Here is a 19,951-nt window from a genome sequence, read left to right as displayed (position 1 = left end):
GTCAGGCACTGTATAATGTTTCAGTCAACGACGGACCACATATATGATGGTGGTCCCATATGATTATAATGGAGCTTGATATGGTTTGGATCTGTGTCCCTGCCCAAATCTCATGTCGAATTGTCATTCCCGGTGTTGGAGGTGAAGCCTGGTGGGAGGTGATTGGTTCACGGGGGCGGATTTCTCATGCCCATTTAGCACCATCCCATCGATGATGTTCTTGTCATAGTGAGTGAGTGAATTATCATGAGATCTGGATGTTTAAAAGTGTGTAGCACCTCCCCCCTCTCTTTCTTCCTCCTGCTCTGGCCATGTAAAGTGCAGGCTCCTCTTTTGCCTTCTGCCATGATTGTAAGTTTCCTGAGGCCTCCCCAGAAGAAGGTGCCACCATGGTTCCTGTATAGCCTGCAGAACCATGAGCCAATTAAATCTCTTTTCTTTATAAGTTACCCAGTCTCGGGTATTTTTGATAGCAATGCAAGAACAAGCTAATACAGAGCTGATAAGCACCCATCAGCTATTGTCATTGTAGCCATCATAATGTCATAGTACAATGCATTACCCATGTGTTTGTGATGATGCTGGTGTAAACGATCCTACTGTGCTGCCATATAAAAGTGTAGCACATGCAATTGTGTACAGTAGATAATTCTTGATAATAGTAATAAATGACTGTTTATGCATTTACTATACATTTTATCATTTATTTTAGAGTGTACTTCTTTTTTTTTAAGTTAACTGTGAAACTGCTTCAGGCAGGTCCTTCAGAAGGTATTCCATGGTTACTGCCCTATGCAGGCATTATTATCATAGGAAATGACAGCCGCATCAGTGTTATTGCCCTGAAAGACCTTCTAGTGGAACACGATGTGAAGGTAGAAAACAGTGATATTGATGATCCTGATCCTGTGTAGGCCTGGGCTAATGTGTGTTTTGTGTCTTCATTCTCAACAAAAAAGTTTAAAAAATAAAAAAAAATTAAAGATAGTAGAAAGCTTACAGGATAAGGATATCAAGAAAAAAATATTTTTGTACCTCTGTGAAATGTTTGTGTTTTAACCTAAGCGTTATTACAAAAGAGTCAAAAAAATTTTAAAATTAAAAAGTTTATAAAGTAAAAATGTTACTACAGTAAGCTAAGGTTAATTTATATTGAAGAAAGAAAAATGCTTTTATAAATTTAGTGTAGTCTAGGTATACAATGTTCATAAAGTCTGCATAGTGTACAGATTCACCCACCACTCACTCACTGACTCACTTAGAGCAACTTCCAGTCTGGCAAGCTTCATTCATGGTTAGTGCCCTATATAGTTGTACCCTTTTTTATCTTTAATACCATCTTTTTGTTGTATTTTTCCATGTTAAAATACGTGTAGATACAGTAATACTTATTATTATGTTACAATTGCCTCCAGCATTCAGTAGAATTTCATGCTGTATAGGTTCGTAGCCTAGGAGTAATAGGCTTGCTGGGCATGGTGGCTGACACCTCTACTCTCAGCTACTTGGAAGGCTGAGATGTGAGGATCACTTTCCCCAAAAAATTTTTAAAAGGCTATACCACATAGTCTAGGCATGTAGTAGGCTGTACCATAGAGGTTTGTGTAAGTTTAATCCATGGTGTTTACACAAATGGAGAAATTGCCTAAGGACATGTTTCTTAGAACGTGTCCCCATTGGTAAGTCGCACGTGACTGTGTATAATTAATTCAGGCCATTATTTTGTCATCTGTAAAATGGGGTGGATGTAACCGCACTCACAAGGTTATTTTGTATGCTTTATGCTGAGGAACAAATCTCTTCTTATTTCACTCCAACACCTTTAACAGACAAAGCTTTTTGGCCTGACAAATCTATGACAGTGCCCCTAGGCACTGATTTGACAAGCTGTGAGATGCCCATTCTAGCTTGAGTCATAACTTTATTAGTGTTGACACATCCTGTTAATGGATTCTATTATGTGGTAATGATACAATGAAAGTTTACATTGTAGTAACAGCTACAACTATAATTGGGAGCCTGTAGGGTAGCACAGGCCTCACAGAAATGATGTTAGTGTTTAAACTTGTCCTGCATTAAACCATGACACCTGGAAGAAATTAATGACCTGGAGCAGGTGAGTCCTATGTTTGTCTTTAAATAATTCATTACTTGTTAAACCTGCTGAAGTACGTATAGGGTCAGGCAAGGAAGCATACAGAGCTCGTACTTAAAGAAAGGTGAAACTCCTGGTATTGAGCTTCCACTGTAGCCATTTCTTAAATGTGAGTTATTTTTAAACTTCAGAACAACCCAACAATGTTGAGATTAGAAAAATTGAATAATAAGCTCACAATCAAAAGCTAACAAGTGGGAAGAGATTCATAACTGCCAGAAGAAACCTTCATGACTACAACTTGGATGTTTATCAAAAACTTCTTGGCTTCGTTCCGTATCTTTGCTATTGTGGATAGTGCTGCGATAAACATACGAGTACAGGTATCTTTTTGACATAATGATTTCTTTTCCTTTGGGTAGATATCCAGTAGTGGGATTGCTGGGTTGAATGGTAATTCTATTTTTTTGGTCTTTGAGAAATCTCCATACTGTTTGGAATACTATGCAGCCATAAAAAAGAATGACATAATGTCTTTAGCAGTAACATGGATGGAAGTGGAGGCCATTATGTTATGTGAAATAATTTAGAAACAGAAAGTCAAATACTGCATGTTCTGATTTACAAGTGGGAGCTAAATAATGTGTACACATAGATATACTGTGTGGAATAATAGACACTGGACACTAGGGAGGGTGGAAGGGTGGGAGGGAAAAGAGGGATGAGAAATTATCCAATGGGGGCACAATGTCTTCTATTCCAGTGAGAGTTACACTAAAAGCTCAGATTTCAACACTGTGCAATATATCCATGTAACGAAACTGCACTCGTACCCCCCAAATATATTTAAAATAATAGTAATAACAAAAGTTTTAAAACAACCTCTTGGCATGGACCTTGGTTCTTCCCCAACTTTTTTTCTTTTATGTCTTGACACTGTTCTTTATCTCTCATTCTTTTTTTTTTTTTTTGAGATGGAGTCTCGCTCTGTCGCCCAGCCTGGAGTGCAGTGGCACGATTTCAGCTCACTGCAAGCTCCGCCTCCTGGGTTCACACCATTCTCCTGCCTCAGCCTCCCGAGTAGCTGGGACTACAGGCACCCACCACCACGCCCGGCTAATTTTTTGTATTTTTAGTAGAGACAGGGTTTCACCGTGTTAGCCAGGATGGTCTTGATCTCCTGATCTCGTGATCCACCAGCCTCGGCCTCCCAAAGTGCTGGGATTACAGGCGTGAGCCACCGCACCCAGCCTATCTCTCATTCTTGAACTCACGCCTGTACATGCCTTCAATTTATCTCCTTAGCGTCTGTTCTTTTCTCCCAACTCTCTGATCATCCCGCTAACACAGCTACTTCATTTATCTATGTTTACCAGTTCTGTCACTGGCAGTTCCTCTTGGCCTGTGCTGCACTGATGTGATCCAGACAGAACGCAGGTCTACAATCCATTGCAATTTCAGTAACTAAGACTGAGAAATGCATAACGATTTTTCACTTCCAGTTTATCCAATTCTTGGGAAAACTGGTTAGCTATTAATTTTCAATACCCAAAGACCTCTGATTTTAAGGTTGTACACATATACATATAATCCTGCATCAACCATGGCATGACACTGACTTCAGTATTTTGCAACTTCTTTCGTTGGAAATTACTGGTTTTTACACAGACTCATAACAAGTGAAAAGTTCACCTCTTTCCTGTGCTTTTATTTCCAATTTGACTGCTTCACAATGGGAACACAGTTTATTGTTAGATTTATATTCATTTTTTTCTCTATTCTGATAGTTTAGTCAAATATTGCAGGTCACTTATGCTTGCTATAGAAAATACTATCAATAGAAGGAGGCAAAATATCAGAGTAGGGGTTAGACAGACCTCAGAATCATGACTTCAGTGTTGTGAATATTAGAAAGCATAATTTTATGTTGTGTCCTATAATACCCATTATTATTTTAACAATACCTAAACACATAAAATAGTGGTCTATGAATGTAGTTACTGTATTTCCAATGTGTAAGAAATACAGTATTTCCAATGTGTAAGAAATACAGTATTTCCAATGTGTAGGAAATACAGTATTTCCAATGTGTAGGAAATACAGTATTTCCAATGTGTAGGAAATACAGTATTTCCAATGTGTAGGAAATACAGTATTTCCAATGTGTAGGAAATACAGTATTTCCAATGTGTAGGGAATACAGTATTTCCAATGTGTAGGAAATACAGTATTTCCAATGTGTAGGAAATACAGTAACAATGTGTTATGTTAGTTGCTCTGTTGATTCCTTGGTGCAGTGGGCTTTTCTGGTGGGAAGACCCTCATTGGGGAGTAAAGAAGCACTGAAGAAAAATTCTGGCTTTAGGGGAACATGCGAAAGAAAAGAGCAATTATCATTTGTTGAATATTTTCAACATGACAGGCACTGTGCTAGGTGATCTAACCTCTTCTATCTTTACGACAATCCTGGAAGTTAGTATTACTTTCCCTTTACCACAGAAAGGAAACGAAGATTCAGAATGGTCAAGGTCACAAAGAGTTGAGTAGCAGAGCAGATCTTGCAGCTTTGCACTGCAATTCATTGGCCAGAACACTGCCTCTTTAAGACATATGGTATGGGTCTGGAAAAAAGCTACTACTTCCCCTTAGAGTGGTGTTTGGGGTTAAATTCTCCAAAAGGATTCAAACTGGAAGGCTAGAGCCTCGTTTAAAACCCAAACAAAACCCAAACAAGCAAATCTCCTACTTTCTAGTGCATTTCTGGGCTCAAAGACAATAGGGGAAATCTCTAAACACTCCTCTTGAATCACTCTGTATCATGTTTCTGAAGCTGTGTTAATTTGCTCTAGTAAAGAAATCATGTCTGAAATAGTAGCTGTAATGGTAATTACCCACTAGGTAAGTTACCTACTAGGTAGTTACCCACTAGGTAAGTCCACCATCATGATGTATTTGGTTTATGCAAGGGCTCCAAGGATTAATTGAGTGAGGTTGTGAGAGGATTACCCTCCTTGTTGCTTTTAAATCTCTGATAGTGTAACCAGTCTGCGCAGTCCTCCCAGGATGTGACATTGGGTTTTTTTGCTGCTTTTGGTTTACTATTTTGGCCAGAGTTTAGGAAGAGCAGTTTCAGGGGCTACTAGTTGGCCCTTCCTACCATAAGGATCTTATTCCAGAAGTCAGGGAACAACCACAAGATTGTTTGTGGGCCCACTGGGCCCACTGTGAGATGACCTTGAGTCAGAACCCTATTTATCACTTTCCCTCATATGCATACTTTCTAAACTGGAAGGCCATGATACCATTTTGGGACCTCTGATACCAGGTCAGTTCAGATCTGGTATCCACCTGTCCTTGCAAAATCTGAGTACTCTTCTTCCCCAGTGCACAGTTACCCTGGGGGATGGCCATAGGTATCTTTAGGAGGATAACGTAAAAGACATATGTAATCCTTGGTATATAGTGGCATCACAGTTACTAAGATGTGTGTGTGAGAGACAGAGACAAAGAGAGAGACTAGGTCCCCTTGAAGGAGGATTTCTTTCTCCATATATATACACACACATATATATATATATACACACACAAACATACATACATATATGTATGTTTTGTATGATTTTTGTATACATATGATAACGTATACATATTATGCATGTTTTGTATTATTTGTACATACATATAAGTATGATTTGTATATATGTATGTATATGTATATATAGTATATGTATGTGTATAAATGGAGATATATGTATGTATGTATACATGCATATGTATATATGTATATGTATATGGATGTGTATGTATATACATGTATATACATATACTTCCTTATGTATGCACTTTTGCCATTCTGCTATCCCATCATCTTTAATGATACTAGAGAGGCCAATTCCCCAGAAACACCTCATACTCTTAACTCACCCCACAGAGAACAACCACCACCAGGTATCTCTGAGATGCCAGAGTGTACCCTCACTAGTGAGGTCCTTATGGCTTCAATGAAAGCCAATGAAAGGAGTGCCCTCTGGGCCTTCCCAGGCAACAGAGTATGCTGGTGCGTTCTTCAATCTCATGTAATAGATTCATTTTAAGGTTCAAATCTCTCTGTGACTTCTTCCTCAAAATCATGCCACAGAAATTCTGGCATCTCCACCTCATATACCACAGGACATCATTGTGTCCAAGATTTGAGAATCCATGTCAGCAGAGTATTAGACAAGCTCCTGGTTTCCTTTCCAGAAAATTGATTCCCAAGTCAAGAATATGTGTATTGAGGTCAATAAATTCTTCCCTCTCCAGCCTTACATCCCCCAACTTAATCCGATGCCTTTCAGATTTATTCCCATATGTGTTTCCTTGATTTCTGATGATACTTAATGCCCAGGTCCTATAATTCTTTTGGTTAGTAACCTATTTCCTACCAAAGCTAGGATCTGAACTATGCTGAGACCTGATCATAGTCATTTGCCTGAAAATAATGAGCAGAGGGAAGAGCAATTTGGGAGGAGGGCAAGCATTATCTTGTGAGGTTTTTGTCTCAAATGAGGTATTTATCAATTCTCCATGCAAGCGTAGTTTGTGCTCCTTGGGCAAGAGGGAGGTACTACTTCTGCCTATGTAAAGCTACTTGCAAGACTCTTGCCTATATAAACTTGCCTCCCAAATTAGTCACGATAAACTAGTGATTATCTTGACAAACTATATTATGCAGCATTAACCAAATATAAAATCTTAGTGGCTTAGGAAATAAAAGTTGTATATATGTTTAGAGACAGAATCTCATTCTGTAGCCCAGGCTGGAGTGCAGTGGTGATATGGTTTGGCTCTGTGTCCCTACACAAATCTTGTTTGGAATTGTAATTCCTCAGCATTGGAGGAGGGACCTGGTGGGAGGTAACTGAATCATGTGAGTGGATTTCCGCTTTGCTGTTCTTGTGATAGTGAGTGAGTTCTTACAAGATCTGGTTGTTTGAAAGTGTGTAGCACTTTCCCCTGCTCTCTCTCTTCCTCTTGCTCCAGCCATGTAGGATATGCCGGCTTCTCTTTCACCTTCTGTCATGATTATAAGTTTCCCGAGGTCTTCCCAGCCATGCTCCCTGTACAGCCTGTGAAACCATGAGCGAATTAAATCTCTTTTCTTTATAAATTACCCAGTCTGAGGTAATTCTTTATAGCAATGTGAGAACGGACTAATAAAGTGGTGCAATTATGACTCACTGCAGCCTCCAACTCCTGGGCTCAAGTGATCCTCCCATCTCAGCCCTCTGAATAGCTGGGACTACAGGTGTGTACCACTATACTCATTTTTAATTTTTTTTTTGTAGAAGCGGAGCCTTACTATGTTGCCCAGGCTGGTCTCGAACTCCTAGTCTCAAGCAATCCTCCTGTCTCAGCCACCCAAAATGCTAGGATTATAGGTGTGAGCCACCATGGCCAGCCTAAAATTTGATTTCCTACTTAAGCAAAGTCTACTGAGGTTTGTGTAACTATTTGGAACAGTTATCTCCAGCAATTCAGCTTGTTCTGTCTTGTGGAAACTCTCTCATGATGTACTTCTACCACAGAAGGACAGAAGGAGTAGACTACTAGAGAAATTTCCACCAGCAATTAAATGTTCCAGTCTGAAAATGATATTGGTCACTTCTTCACTCAACCCTCTGGCTAGAAGTAGTCAGATGCCCCACTGCCCACCACCCAACTCTGCAAAGAGTTGGACTGTGGGAAAATGGAACCCTTCCATATGTTCAGAAGAGAGAAAATGACATACACCTAGGACACTCTACCATGATGTCACTGATTTTACTTAAAACCACTTTTGGAATCCATACATGGGGCAAGGGAAATGGATTTCCCTCCCCCACCCCAGTTTATATAGTATAAATTCCATGTGAATAGAGAATATTTGAGTTTTTTGTATATCCTCATTTCCCACATGAATATTTTTTATGTTGTCTACTACCCATTTCAAATTTGAAAAGCAGTCTCTTTAAGTGTGGCTTTGTCATCAGAAAATAACAATAATAAATATCATAGAAAGTATATAAAACAGTAGAAACAAGGTTGATTTTATTCCAAACATAAAACACTTTATTTTGTGTTGGAAGAGTTATCCCTTGCCTATACAGGGTGACACCAGTGACTGCACGTGTGTTCTTGAGCTGCTTTTCCTCCGGCGAAGACTCATGTCTCCTGTCTCTTTCTGTCTTGTTTTGTCTATGTTTGTCACTGAAGCTGCTCTCTGGGGTCAATGTCAGAGTTGCATACTCTGGAAAAGATCTTTGCAACTCTGGCCTATATGAATCCATAAGCCATGAACTTGACTTTTCGTACCCACCATTTGTGGAACTAAATTATATCAGTACAAAAAGGGCTACATTCTAAATAGTAAATAAATATGCAGAATGATGTATAAATAAGAATATTCTGTGCATCAGTGATTCTAGAGGTTAAAAATGACTAAGAAAATAGACAGTTCTTCAGGAAAACACCTTCTTTGGACTCACACAATGTGTTTTCCATTCAAATTAGTAATGTTCAATTTTTCCTGCAGTTGAACCAGCTATTAGCTTTCTGGAGAGTCAAAATTCTCTTCGTTTTAGGATCAAATTTGTATTGCCTTGTTCCATGAAAGAAATAGAAAAATCCTAGAAATAAAACAAAAGAGACTTACTGCATTATACAAGTAGTTTCTAGGTTTAACTTGAATTCTTGAGAAACCAGTTCATCTGTGAGCACAGATATTTTTGGCATTTGCTGTTCCAACTAACAATAATGATGTTATTGCTATGGCAATGAAATGGAGGAAATACATGTATATTCGCTCACCATCTTTCATGAAAACTGCATCCACTTTGTGGCCAATTCCAGGAAAGTCATGTGCTATCATTTTGGGATAACCTGGATCCATAGATCGTTTATATTCATCATACCTGGTCAGAAAAGAGTTAAGAGTGTCAGACCTTTTGCTAAACATGTACACTCTCAAAATCGTTACAGAAAATACACCATGAGGAATTTAACCAGACTATTTCATTTTATAGATCATTTGTGAAATGGGGAGTGGATGGGGTAAGGTGGAATGTCTGGTGAACTAAAAGGTCTTTAAGGCCCCTCTGAAATCCAACATCGAATTCTCCAGTAGGTTCTATGCTATGTCCTATTGAGGTAACATACTATGGAAGATAAGTAATTTTGGCAGAAGTAGCTTTGTTAAGATGAATGTCCTCAATTCTACATCCCTTTAAAATTCATCCCCCTACATTCTCTGGATTCCCAGTGCAGGCATTGTGTGATGATTATTGGTCAACAGACTAAGTAGATGATAGATTGGCACCAGCCATCTGAAGAAAAGGATGCTGGCCAAGGCAGTTTGAGACTCACTTTGAAATGGGCTGTTCTAGAACTTTTTATGTAGAAGGAACTGAGGCCCTAACATTCTCTGCACTTAAACTTACCTCCAGTATTTTTTAGCAACAAAGAAGTAGGTTTTTCCAGTGTTTTCCTCAGAAAGAGCAGCATTGATACGCTTCACAGTTCTAGGGAAGCCAAAGGAGCTGTAGATGTCCTTGGGGTATCCATGTAGCACATTCTGTCCCTGAACAGCCCAGTACTTATTCCCTGCCAATCAAGAAAGAGTGATTGCCTAAGACTTCAATGGGCAGTAAGTGAATTTCCAGCTAAGTTCTTAGTTTCACATGCTAGTGCAGTGCCCTGGCTGCAGATTAGAATCATCTAGGGAGATTTTTGAAAATACTGATGCCAGGACCCTATCCCAGACCAATTAAATGTGTCTATCTTTGGAAGCTTCTTAGTTGATTCTAATCTGCAACAAGCTTTGAGAATGACTCGCTTATCGGGTTGGGGGCTTCTTTCCAAAGTCAGATGTTCAAATGACTAAAGAGTTAATTATACCACCTTGGTGATATAAACTTCGGTTCTCCAGGTTTTCTCATGGACTGTGGAAGTTCAAACCATTTGTATCATAAAGGGTGAAGTGGTGTAGTGACTCACAACCTGTAAGGATTTGCAATCCTGGATTCGAATCACTGCATTTGACTAGAAGATAGTTCCAAATACTTGAATTAATGCTGTGTCCAGATTCCATGTTTATACTCAGTAAGCCCCTCATCACATAAAGCTGGTCTCATATACTAAAGCCAAGATTTCTCTTATTGTACGCACGTGCTATTTACCCCTCACAAAAAAGGAATTTGAAACTTTCTGTCTCTAACATCCATTTAATTCCATAATTTAAAGCCTAGAAATCCTGTTTCAAAGCATTTGGCTCATCTGCCCTGCATTTAATTCTTTGCCTTGGGTGTATGGCTGAGTCAAATGTCTTACTCATTGTACTATGCTAAACACGTTTGCAGAAATACTGGTGCATGGCATAGTGTCTTCAAAGTCCAGGAGCTGATCATTGGATTGTGTTTCATTCTGACAGAATTGAAGAAGTTTCTCCCATTCAATTCACAGTATTCAGAACTTCTCATAATTTGATGTGCATATGAATTGCCCAGGAAACTTGTCAAAATTCAGATTCTATCAAAGAAGATCTGAAGCGGGACCTCAGATTCTGAATTTGTAACAGACTGTCAGGTGATGCCAATGCTGCTGGTCTGAGGACCACACTCTTACAGCAGGGCAGCGGCATCCCCTATCTTGGCTTCGGCATCCCCTGTCTTAGCTGCCTACTGGAGCCTCTCCCATTCTCAAGAGGGTAGTTTGTATTGAAATAGAGTCTAGGAAATTATACAAACAAAATCTTTCTGTTCCATCCTCTGTAGGATTGGCCCAAGTCTCGAGTTTTACTTTGAGTATTCCCAGGAATATGGAGGGGGTTCTAAATACATAGTTTGTGCAGAAAACATTTTTGTAAATCTAGATTCATTAAAAAGGCCAGAACATTCTATCTCCAGTTATTTGCCTTTTGTTTAAAATGACTCCAAAATGCTCTATGCACTGTTTAGTTAAGTTGATGGACTTTCATTGATTTCGTTGGTGAGACTGAGATTTTCAAAAGTCCCTGGAGAGAATGTAGCTAGTACACTTGTATCGCAGCCCCAAAGGGAATGAAAAAGTGATTTATTAAAACAGTGAAAAATAATTAGAAGGATTACCTTTGAAAAACCGGACTTCATCTCTGTCGGCAAATTCGTAAGCAGCTTCAAGCCCATTTGGCAGTTGTGGCCAGAAAACAGAAATGAAATTGAGCTCAACTTCCGGGTAGAAGGGATTTGTGCGCATGTAGAATCTGATTAGAAAAAAAGCAAGAAAAGTTTCCATCTAATTTCTGATAATCTCTGGCTGACATCCAGCTCTAGCTCCTTCTTGTTGCTGGCACTAGTGGTGTGCTGGTAAATGTATAACATTCAGCTCTGCAAAGGAGGGTTGGTTCATAGCATTTGCTGATTTCACTAGCTTGAAACACTCCCATTATGATGAATTTCAAGAGTCTCAGTGGAGCACCATTGTATAGCATACAAATAAAATAGGCATAAGTAACTTTAAAAACATAAATAAGTAGAAAAATGCAGTAAAAATTATGACAAACTGATGAATTTTGATTATTTTTATTACCTTTTATTTTAATGCAATTTAATTTTGTTTATATAATTTAAGTTTTATCTATTTATTTTTTATTTATTTACTTTTTTGAGACAGAGTCTCACTCTGTCGCCCAGGCTGGAGTGTAGTGGTACAATCTTGGCTCACTGCAACCTCTTCCTCCCAGGTTCAAGGATTCCCCTGCCTCAGCTTCCTGAGTAGCTGGGATTACAGGTGCAGGCCAACGCGCCCAGCTAATTTTTGTACTTTTGGTACAGACAGGGTTTCACCATGTTGGCCAGGCTGGTCTTGAATTCCTGATCTCAAATGATTCCCCCACCTCAGCCTCCCAAAGTGCTGTGATTACAAGTGTGAGCCACTGCACCTGGCCTATAATTTAATTTTTAATAATGGCTATGGTTCACAGCTAGCTTGCAGAATTCTTCAAAATTTAACAGTCAGCTTTGGTGAGCCATTAGGGATCGGCTGTGCACATTACCAGCTGGACTATGACTCTAATATCCTATTATTTAGTGATTACTTACAACACACCAGGCCCATTCCTTACATCAGACCTTATCACAAGGACACTACAAGAGAGTATTTAAGGATGAGAAATTGAGGTCGGGGAGACTAAGGGAGGTGTCTAAGTCCACCCAGCTGGTAAGAGGCTAAGGTTGATTTTTAAACTCAGCTCTGGCAGCCACTCCCTTTGTTGTCCCTTGGTTAGTAGTACTTACACAAAGTGGATTATAGAGTTTATAGGGACTAGGGTAAGAGCACAGCATAGACTGTCATGTGGGCTGACACAGAAGAGCTCCAGATTACAAGCCACAGGGAAGCCTATGGCTTTGGCTGTCAGAAACCTGACTTCTAGGTCCAGTCCTGCCTCTGCCTGGCTGTGATGCCTTAGGCAAATCAGTTACTATCTCTATCTCTAGCCTTTCATGTCTCCTCGACGTGGCGACATTTAAATGATCTCTGTGTCCTTTCAATTCTGGCAAATCTTCAAATTGGTCCTGTTCCACCTAGTAATATTTGGTTTGATAGGTGTGTCCTGCTGTACTGAGAGGTTTCCTTTAAAACCATGTGTTTTCTTAACTTGTCCCAGCATTGAACCACACACTGTATAGTTTACCTCCAGCCTTATCTTTTACACTTAAAAAGTAAAGAGAGGGCAGAAAGAATTATGAGCCAGTGCCCTGAATTCCAGGAGAGATGCGACTACGGAGTAGTAAAACAGTGCCACAGCACTTGAGAGGCTGCCGAGAACGAGCCTTTCAGACCACCCTGAATTTCTATGTGTTGATCTTTCTGTGGACTGCGTCATTTACCAAATGCAGTGTGCAATAACACACCAAAAGAGCGTGTTATTATTTTGCCTGATCCTTTAGGAATCACTATGGTACAGAGAGCAGGCCTCCTCCTTGCATGTGAGATGACCCTAACCTTTTTGAGTCCACATGCTGCAGAGGGAGTTCTAGGATTCTTCTTTGAAGAGGGAAGCACCACCTTATGGCTGCCCATATCTGTCCCAGGAGGGATTTCATCAGCTCTTGGGGACTTTCCCAGCATTGGCTCCCTCCCTCCTCTTCTTCTCTGGACCTCCAGGGGGCAACAGAGACCCTTCAAGATAAAAGGCTTTGGGAGGGCCATTTTTCCAGGATGGCAGGGGAGATAAAGGATGGCTATGCAAGCCTCAACAGTGAGATGTTGCTATGGAAAGGACCACTTTCTCCTAAGAAAGTCCTATGATACTTATCACCATAAAGAGTGGCATAATGAAAAGAGACCTGAAGTAGGGGACAGAAGACCAATAACTGCTCTGCTACCAATGAGCTCTATGCCCCCAAAAGATATCTTTCCTTCTCTCTGACTTACTTTGCTAATCTGTAAAAAAAGATCATACATACTGATTTTCTAAATCAACTATATTTTCTGAGAATCAGATGACCTAATACATGTAGAAAAACAAAGTTGTTACAAGTGCATTATGTTGTACAAATGCATGCGGTTGCTACCATATGATTATAGATGTAAATCAGCGTGAAATAAGTAACACGTGAAGCATAATAGTTAACTATAGTGGTGAATGTCGTTATTACTACAAATGCAGGTCACAAAGAAGAACTGACATCTTACCTGTCTTTAAAGAACATCACTTCTCCCCGAATCGTAGTGATAGCATCAAAGGTTAGCTTACTGTCACACACTTTTGGGGTTTGTGGGCCGATGGGCTGGACAGGATTTTGGGAACGTCCTAAGGAAAATAAAATACCTGGTGTTAGTTTTGCCTAGTATTAGAAAACTACATAAACAATGCAGACAGCTTCTTCAAGGATATAGCTAATGGCTATTTTATTTGAAATACGTATAAAGACCACCAGGCCCTTGTCCGTAATGTTTTTCTCCATACTCACCATATATGGCTTGGATGCCATCAATGTCATCCTGAGCTAGCTGAACATCACCACTGAAGGTGTAGCTAGGGTACATCAAAGCCCCGATATCAGTAGAATGGGAGAGTCCAAGAGAATGGCCGAGTTCATGAGCCGCAACACGATATAAGTTGTACTCTAAAAAGGCCAATAAATCAATTTGTAATTATTTGAAAGGTATTCAGTTTTGAGGCATTTAACTAATAAATAATTTACAACTACAAGGACTAATGTTACTATTTTATCAGTGACTTTTGAAATATATGCATGTATATCTTTTTTCCGAAGGCAGAAGGCATGCATTTATTAATAACGAAGAGACATGTTGAAACCTAAACTTTATGATTACACTGATACAATTAAAAGACAAACTCAGCTGACTGAAAGTGTGCCACAGATTAATCAATATTATCAATGATTAAATGACACTTATTATTTTACAGAGAAGCAAAATGTTCTATTAACATTTGATATTTTTCTTTTTCTTTTTTTTTTTCTTGAGACGGAGTCTCACTCTGTCACCTAGGCTGGAGTGCAGTGGCATGATCTCGGCTCATTGCAACCTCTGCCTCCTGGGTTCAAGCGATTCTCCTGCCTCAGCCTCCTGAGTAGCTGAGATTACAGGCATGTGCCATCATGCCTGTCTAATTTTTGTATTTTTAGAAGAGACGGGGTTTCACCATATTGGTCAGGCTGGTCTCGAACTCCTAACCTTGTGATCTGCCTGCCTCGGCCTCCCAAAGCGCTGGGATTACAGGCATGAGCCACTGTGCCCAGCCTAATATTTAATACTTTTCTTATTTACAAAACTGATAAATGTTGACTGCTGAAAATTTTGGAAAACACAAAAAGCCTTCCTTTTCTTTAATTTCCACATAAGTTTATGACCACTGTTAAATTTCGCTGTTTTCTTCTACTGAAAAAGTTTCAATGTTGATGCCCACAATTAAAACATTAAAGTTTTCAACATTTTCTTAATAAAAATTTTAGAGTGGTCTAGTTGTCACTGCTAAGATGTTGTTAGCTAGCAGAAAATACCTCTCTTTCACTTTTCTAAGTGTGTCACTAATTTCCTGAGTGGTAATAGAAAAATATATACTTCTACGAATGAATTCTTTCAACTAAATCAACCAATATTACAATGAAACATGAAGGGGTGGGAGAATTGAAAGAGGCAAATTTGATTGGCTTACCTCTGAAATTGTTGGTCCACCTTTCATCTTCATCAAAATGAGCATCCCCTCCAATACCTGGGCCTGGTTGAAAAGCATGAGCAAGATTTCCTCCAGGTCCATCAAAGGGAGAATTGTCCTGATGATCTGAAAGAAACAATTCAACAAAGATTCCTTGTGGTTCTTATGTAAGCTAAGCCAGAAAGGCAAGCATTAGCTTTGTTAAGAGGCCAATAGACTTCCATCAGATGTGATGTAGTTTCCATCTTTGAGCCCATAAAATCAACATTCCTCTTAAACAAGCAATTCCAGTTGCAAAGCTACGAGATTTAGGGGAAAGGTGAGGTTAAAGTGCTGTAAGAAGAACTTACCTCCCCTGACAAAAGATATCATGATGTCTGCTTGACCCTCAGAGACCTTGGTGAATGTCAGAGGTGTGACATTACTCCAGAGTTTGAAAGCTTTCTCAATGGCATGGTCCACATCTGCTCTTGGCAAATCTGGCGTGTAATTTTCAATCCTTAGAATGAAACAAAATAGAGACACATTGGACATGACTTCTTACCACTGTCATGGGAAATAGCTCTCTCACTCTGGCCCTCAGTCTGCCTACCTGTAGGTCAGATGTGTTTGCTCCCAGCGAGGGTTCCCCGCAGTGAGGACAAACTGAGCCACATCAGGCACTCCACATCTGGGCTGCTTCATCACCTTCAGGGTTTCAGCATCTGGTTTCCCAGTCACTTTTAGCCCAAAGAATTCCTGCATTTGCTTCAATTTTTCAACCACTAGGCCACTGTTTCTCTGCTTTTCAACTTGCCTCCCATCATTCTTCAGGTTGTAGTATTTTTCCAGGTATTTCTGACAAAAGAAAATTATTGAAACACTGCATAGGAAATCTTTCTCATTATTCTAAAAATCATGGCATTAAGTTTTAGCCAAAACAGAGAACTGCTTTTAAAGCTTGTGTTTAGATTTTGCAATTGCTTTTATCCTTATTTTTGGTGAGAAATGAAATTTCAGAGTAGAAATGTCCCTACTATTAGTTATTGTGAAGTAAGAACTTCATAGCAGAGCAATTTTTGTAGAGCAAGATTTGCATACTGTTACAAGTCTACAATTTGTGGAGAGAGGTTTGGATGCTGTTCCTTTAGTTCACTCTCACCTCCAACTGGAAAAGGAGAGCCTATGCATGGATAGATACGTTTTGGGGGGAGGGTGCCATTTCTAGCAAAAAAAAAAATCTCTTTATAGGAAACGTATCCTTAAAAAACTCTATTACATTACTGCGGAAAAATACAAACTAAAGATTTGCATTATTGTCACATGCAATGAAGCATTTACCTGGACTAAGTCCACATCTTGCTCTTGTGTTTCTAGAGTCGCTGGGAAGCTGTGAGACACCACACTCCAGAACAGCAGCAGCAGCAGCAGTGGAGGAAAGCTGTGCATACTGGCCTCCGTCTTGTTTCTCAGTGCAAGGTAAGTGATGGCTTCCCAGCTCTCTGCTGCTCCAATATCCCAGCTAGGCAGCTCCCTCTGTATATATAGAGTCCTTGCCCTTCTAGAAAGCCAGAGGCTGTCTGACTCATGTTTCATAACATCCTCTTGATTACCTATGAATACATTAGGCAATCATTAGAAATGGTGACTCCTAGCAGATTATTCGGAATCACTTGGTGTTGCAATGTCATGATTAACTTCAAATAAGAGGTGTGTGAAGGAGACACACTCTGCCATGTAAACAGTGGTTTTCTGCAATTCATTTCTTTCCTGTCTGAGAAAGGCTCTTGTTATATACACAGGTCAAAGAGTACTCCATGGTCTTTTTGAAAAAGACTTGATTCTGATGGTCATAAAGTGCTACAGGTTTCTCCACACACCTTGCTCCCAGGGCAGAGGGTGGAATTAGTGACACTGTGTACCTTATGGCTGTTCAGCATCTCTACTGACTGAAGTTCAGCTCCTCCAGCACTCACTTTATGGTGACTCTTTGGGGTTCTCTGAGATTCCCTTCTGCCTTTGTTAAGCTGCCTGGTACCCTATTGCGATAGCACCGTGGTTTCCCTTAATCTTTACTCAGAGCCAGGCATGGTGGCTCAAGCCTATAATCCCAGAATTTCGGGAGGCCGAGGCAGCGGAATCACTTGAGCCCAGGAGTTCAAGATCAGCCTGGGCAACATGGTGAAACCCCATCTCTACAAAAAACAAACAAACAAACATTTTTTAAAGTTAGCCAAGCATGGAGGCATGCGCCTGTAGTCCTAGTCACTGAAGAGTCTGAGGTGGGAGGATCACTTGGGCTTGGGAGGTTGAGGCTGCAGTGAGCAGTGATCATGCCACTGCACTCCAGCCTAGGCAACAGAGAGACCCTGTCTAAAATAAAATTTGAAAAAATTTACTCAGGCCTAGGATTTAAGAGCCTTACCTGAGAAGACCCCTCATCCACAGGTGGAGTATGAGATAACTCCCCACCCTCCGTAGGCCTTGCCCATCATTATCATGGGACAAATAGGATCCTTCCCTGAAACTTGTCTGAATGTACCCGACGATGAAAAGGCTGGAAAGAGACTGAGTGTGACTCTGGGGTCTTATTTTTAATCATACTTGTTTCCCTTGATATGAGTCTATCTTTTCTCCTTGGTGCTAGGCAGCATTTATTTATTCTTTCATGTATGCATTCATTCATATATTTATGCATTCCTCCATTCAAAAGATCTTATTTTGCATCTCCTGGCCATGAAAATAAACACATGGCTCTGTAATGAAAGGTGTGTATTCCTGTACTTATGTTCCATGTTAAATTGTCTTGGGTACTACCAGTGCTATCTGTAGCATTCCTGGTGAGAAAAGTTTGTCTATCTCTGTAGCTCCCCTACTCATGCCCCACTCTCCTTCCTTGGAAGCATTTATTGAAAACATACAGTGGAGAAACACTGGCCTCTGTTTTATCACTTCAGCACTTTTTGGTGTCTCCCACCTTTCCCACTGTATCAGGTTTGCTTTTCAAGACTTTCCTCACCTTATGGATTCCTGTTTCCTTTCTGCGCCAAGACTGGTATCTTACTCATAAACAATACTTCAGTATATCTTGGATTGATTTGAAACAAGTCATATCCTCTCTAATTATTTAACTACAACTTCCTCATCTAAGTGGAGTAACATGTGAGTTCAAGAGGGTAAGAGGAATGGGAAGAAGTTCTCACGAAAATAAAATCCTCTTCTCACAATCATCAGAGGGAGGGTGGGGACAGAGAACAAAGAACACTTGCCACTGAAGTGACTCCAGCACAGACAAAGAAAATAGTGAAAGGGGCTCTTCATATTAGAGGGTGAACATAGACTATGTTTTAAAAGGCGAGGAGTGGCAGATATACTCGATTGTGAGGGAATCTAGTCAGTGTGAAGAGGTGACAACCCTAGCTCCACTGAGGCCTGGGAAACAAGGGTCAGTTAATAGGTTGACTCAGGAAAGCAGCATCATGACCATCTGTGATTGGACAGGAAATTGTCTAAGACGTCACCCTGGAAGAGTCTCATACACAGTCCCATCTGGCAAGAGCCTGCACATCCTACAATCTAGAAGTTTTCAAACTTTTATAAACTTCTGTGTCCTTTACTTAAACAAAATCCCTTTTGGAAAGCAAATTTGAAAACCAGGTGAAAACAGAAGTTCTCTGATGGAAGTTGGAAATAGAGCCTTAGAGTCCCCCACAACCCGCCACATCATGCCTGCTTTGTCCTCCCTTCTCTAGCAAAGCTCCCTGCATCTGAGTCCAGAGCTCTCATGCTAAATGCTCACGGTGTTTCATTAAATGTCATAGTTGCTGACGTGGATTGGAAACTGGTTGCTTGAAACAGCTTTTCGTTAATTTCTTTTCCCTAAAATAAACAAAAAAAAATTAAGTTTCGGTTAAGCAGCCAGCCTAGATTCACATGGCCCTGAATCTTGGAATTTCCAGTTAGGTATTCATGGAAGATCTTCTAATGCAACATATGTAACTTTGCAGCTAGTGCTAGCGTGTGATTTATTTGAGAGTAAAAAAGAAAACAAAAATTTAGAACAGAAAGCTGGGGATTAAATCATACCAAATCCTAGCAATGCCTAGACTTAGCATAGTTTCCAAGAAGCTCAAAACATGTTAAATTTGTATTTGCTCTTCACATCCATATTATTTGTTTCCTCTGGGAGCATCTTCTTCCCCCATAATTCTCTTTTAAATGTAATTTTCTGAAATTATTCCTCTACCCCTTATGACAAGCATAAGAGGGCTCTCGTGTGGCTGTGTCAGCTGACTCCAGACTGTTTCCAGGCAGGCAAATTATTTCCAGGGTTTTCTTGGTTGCTTCATGCTGGCTGCTCTGTGAAAGGCCTCAAACATATTTGTATTTTTCCATATTAAACTTAGTCTTGAAATTTCAGTCTTGCTTCATATTTTTTAATGCTTGGGAATTCTGCCTTTTTAATTTTGTAACTCCATTTGAGTGTCAGATATTTTTTCCATTTTTTGTCCTGCAAGTCTTGAAATGGTCTTTAGCCAGAAACATTAAGTATTTAATGCTATTTTGTTGTGAGAGTTACACATGGGAAAAATTTGCACCACCGTCTATATTCTTCCTACATATGGCCATGCAGTAGCTTTATGGATAACCATTGACCAGACACTTAACAGACACTTGGTACACACTGGTTCCATCAG

General features: G+C 39.9%; 1 protein-coding gene and 1 long non-coding RNA gene across 3 annotated transcripts in view; one reads left to right on the top strand and one right to left on the bottom strand.

The window, feature by feature from the left end:
* Window positions 1-1,727: 1,727 nt before the first annotated feature.
* LOC105737593 overlaps window positions 1,728-19,951 on the top strand; it is a 58,666-nt gene continuing 40,442 nt past the window's right edge. The window contains exons 1-4 of the long non-coding RNA XR_001113286.2: window positions 1,728-2,116; window positions 11,762-11,878; window positions 13,761-13,837; window positions 16,632-16,733. This is a non-coding gene — a long non-coding RNA (uncharacterized LOC105737593). The remainder of the gene's footprint in view (window positions 2,117-11,761; window positions 11,879-13,760; window positions 13,838-16,631; window positions 16,734-19,951) is intronic.
* MMP1 (matrix metallopeptidase 1) lies at window positions 8,131-16,771 on the bottom strand. 2 transcript variants are annotated; one of them, XM_003253049.3, is made up of 10 exons: window positions 16,710-16,771; window positions 15,868-16,071; window positions 15,626-15,774; window positions 15,276-15,401; window positions 14,065-14,220; window positions 13,787-13,904; window positions 11,218-11,351; window positions 9,553-9,715; window positions 8,924-9,027; window positions 8,131-8,742 (listed from the first exon to the last, which is right to left on the bottom strand). In XM_003253049.3, exons 2-10 carry the CDS (start codon window positions 16,017-16,019, stop codon window positions 8,633-8,635), a joined length of 1,212 nt encoding a protein of 403 aa, XP_003253097.2. In that variant the 5' UTR covers window positions 16,020-16,071; window positions 16,710-16,771; the 3' UTR covers window positions 8,131-8,632. The 2 variants fall into 2 exon arrangements, with proteins under 2 accessions (XP_003253097.2, XP_003253096.2); XM_003253048.3 differs by having other exon boundaries at window positions 15,868-16,112; window positions 16,596-16,765.

Source organism: Nomascus leucogenys, chromosome 15 (genome assembly GCF_006542625.1).
Source record: "Nomascus leucogenys isolate Asia chromosome 15, Asia_NLE_v1, whole genome shotgun sequence".
Taxonomy (NCBI): domain Eukaryota; kingdom Metazoa; phylum Chordata; class Mammalia; order Primates; family Hylobatidae; genus Nomascus; species Nomascus leucogenys.
The sequence above is the reverse complement of the archived record's forward strand: the minus strand, read 5'-3'. Positions and strand labels throughout refer to the sequence as shown.

Bases quoted from the DNA above. Each gene is read 5' to 3' on its own strand.
- MMP1 (XM_003253048.3), bottom strand. From the start codon at position 16,703: ATGCACAGCTTTCCTCCACTGCTGCTGCTGCTGCTGTTCTGGAGTGTG. The intron at 16,113-16,595 runs GTAAATGCTTCA...TTCTTTTGTCAG, and splicing joins AAGATGTGGACTTAGTCCAG to AAATACCTGGAAAAATACTA. The intron at 15,402-15,625 runs GTAAGTTCTTCT...TGTTTCTTTCAG, and splicing joins GATATCTTTTGTCAGGGGAG to ATCATCAGGACAATTCTCCC.